Genomic DNA, 2,500 nt, shown 5'->3' on the forward strand with positions numbered 1-2,500 from the left:
TCCATGTACTCTTCCTCATATTGCTTCCGAGTTTCTGTCTTCGATCTACCGAAAGAGATTTTTTTTAAATTCATGGCTAAATCTTATTGAAATCCTTAATAATGTAGAGGCATGTTTAAGAATATTATTGGAGTGACCAAATATGACAATCAGTTAGCATGCAAAAACAAAAATACGTTAGCTGATTAACAATATTCATATTACTATTACTACAGCCGTGTAGAAACTGACATGTGACCCACAAAAATAAATAGCGAAATAAACACAAATGAATAAACTAATTAATAACAACAAATACGAATTAAAAAAGACAATCAGATTCTTAATTAAGCCTCCTCCCTGCCAGCATCCCCACCTCGCCACCTGTTGACGTCGCTCAGCAGGATGTCACAGAAGAAGAAGAGGTTCTGGATGGCCGCGCTCACGTCCCGCTTCTCCTCCCTGATGCCCTCCATGAACTCCTCCACCACCTTCATCTGGGGGGAGTTCGGGGAGTTAATTTGTAGGGTGATAGTATGTTTGTTTGTGAAAATACGTTCTTAATCAGAGGGAAAACCAGGGAATAGGTATGGCCGGGTTACTGGAAAACTATAAACGAGTAGGGTTTTACGAATGATACTTGAAGAATAAAGGTTTTATATGTTATCACGCACGAGGTCGCTTTTTCCACTTTAAGAAGTTAACATTACATATCACAAGTGAACATGAACATTCAAGCTGGTAGGTTGTTTTGGCAGAAGTTACGTCATGATTAGGCCGTCCTGTTTTTTTTTCTCTTTTTCTTTTTCTTAAAGATGTTCAAAATCAGTTTGGTGACTTAATTACATTCAGGGGGAAAATTAAGTCTTAAATGAGTAAGAAAACACGTGGTTCGCCATTGATTTGATGCACAATCGTAAAATACGGTAATTTCAGTAAAATTCTAATAACTTTTCGCATTAGGTTAGATATGAAAATAAAAACAAGGTAATTAATTCCAGGCTGTCAAAACCACAAAGCCTGTTAAAATCTCCCAAATTCACTAAACTCACTGACAAAATGCTCGAACAGTTGTGACTTTTTCCTCTTTTTTGTTGGCGCCAAAATCCGAGCGCGTTGGTAAAATAAATAATAAATAAATTAATTAATAAATAAAAATAAATAACCTAAAATCAGAATAAAACGTCCTAGGTTCATTAACATCAACGACTAACATAAGCGTAATGTGGTTCGCGTCCCTTTGTAGTTCCGGGGAGTAAGGTTAGGCTTGGTTCTGCAATCTGCCGTGCTGTTAAATGTTCACTTTCGTTTATTTCGCGGACAATAATCTCTTAAAAGACCATCTTCATTTTTCCTCACCTTCATTTCACACGTTCTCTTCTCTCCTAATGTATTATATATATAGTTTCAGGAGCTCAAAAACACGTGTCTAATCTAACCTCACTTGCCATATTTACTAAACCCAGTATATCTCTTTTTTTTCCTCTTTCGTTTCTCTCATTAAGAAAACGAGGCCGTGAAAAAATATGATAATTCGGAAATAGTCGGCACGAGAAAAAATCCATAGAGAACTTAGAAAATGGAGGAACGAAATTATTTCTCGGCTGAAAAATCGACTTGGATATTTTTCGTGACATTTTAAACAACGTTGTTAAATGGCGAAGGAAAGCTGTCCTGGTTGTGAAGAATAGCTTTATGGAGAATACAACTTTTCGTAAATGCTAATCGTAATAAAAAGGGAAATTAAAAATATTATGGCGGTTAATACTATTTAAAACTTTCGACCAGCAAATTTGCGTAGTCAGAGTAATGTAATTGGAGACGAAAAGAAACAAATAACAGCATCATAAGCATCCAATAATAACGATAGTAATACCACAAAAAATTATAATAAATAAATAACAGACATTAATAACTCCAACCGGCCGCCTCACCTCAATGTCTATCTCGTCCAACGTGGTATTTCCGATGTCCGGTTCTTCCATCTCCTCCTCTCTCTTCCTTATCAATTCACGTTCCTTCATGAATGGCAGCTCCAGCATGCCCTCGCATCTGCCGCTGATTGGTTGGCTCATCTTGGTGACAGAGTGTAAAGCAGTCTTCCTTCCACGGTGGATCGGTGACGACTGAGGGAAGCCACGTGGTTTGTAACGAAAATTTGTTTGAAACAAAACACGGAAAATCAAATCAAATGTAGATATTAGCCTGAGACCTGTATTTTATAATCAGAGTTGCAGGTTGTGTGAGGGATAATGGGTTTCTTGGTTCTATGTCAACGAGAGGTAAATATGGATAGTAATAATGACAATAATTATAATGATATTAAGCGTGGTTTCCGTTGCTGTGGACCCCGTAGCATACGAAAGCGGTGTTGCCACTTTTCATTTAGTCAAAAAGCACGTGTGTCACTTTTCTTCCCGCCAAAGTCATAGATATCAATCTATAGTGCAGCGTATTTGGTGTAGTCTGGTTTTACCGATATTATTATATTATCTCTCTCTATCTCTCTTTCACCCCCCCT

The 2,500-nt window shown here is 37.3% G+C and overlaps 1 protein-coding gene across 1 annotated transcript in view; it reads right to left on the reverse strand.

Moving 5' to 3' along the window:
- The window catches only part of LOC113827270 (uncharacterized), an 11,477-nt gene extending 9,372 nt beyond the window's left edge, over positions 1-2,105 (reverse strand). The window contains exons 1-3 of the mRNA XM_070141608.1: positions 1,914-2,105; positions 356-476; positions 1-45 (exon numbers count right to left, since the gene is read on the reverse strand). The exon at positions 1-45 is cut by the window's left edge and continues 16 nt beyond it. Of these exons, the coding sequence (XP_069997709.1) occupies positions 1-45; positions 356-476; positions 1,914-2,054 (307 nt within the window). The 5' untranslated portion in view covers positions 2,055-2,105. The remainder of the gene's footprint in view (positions 46-355; positions 477-1,913) is intronic.
- Positions 2,106-2,500: the final 395 nt, after the last annotated feature.

This window comes from Penaeus vannamei, chromosome 3, assembly GCF_042767895.1.
Source record: "Penaeus vannamei isolate JL-2024 chromosome 3, ASM4276789v1, whole genome shotgun sequence".
Taxonomy (NCBI): Eukaryota; Metazoa; Arthropoda; class Malacostraca; order Decapoda; family Penaeidae; genus Penaeus; species Penaeus vannamei.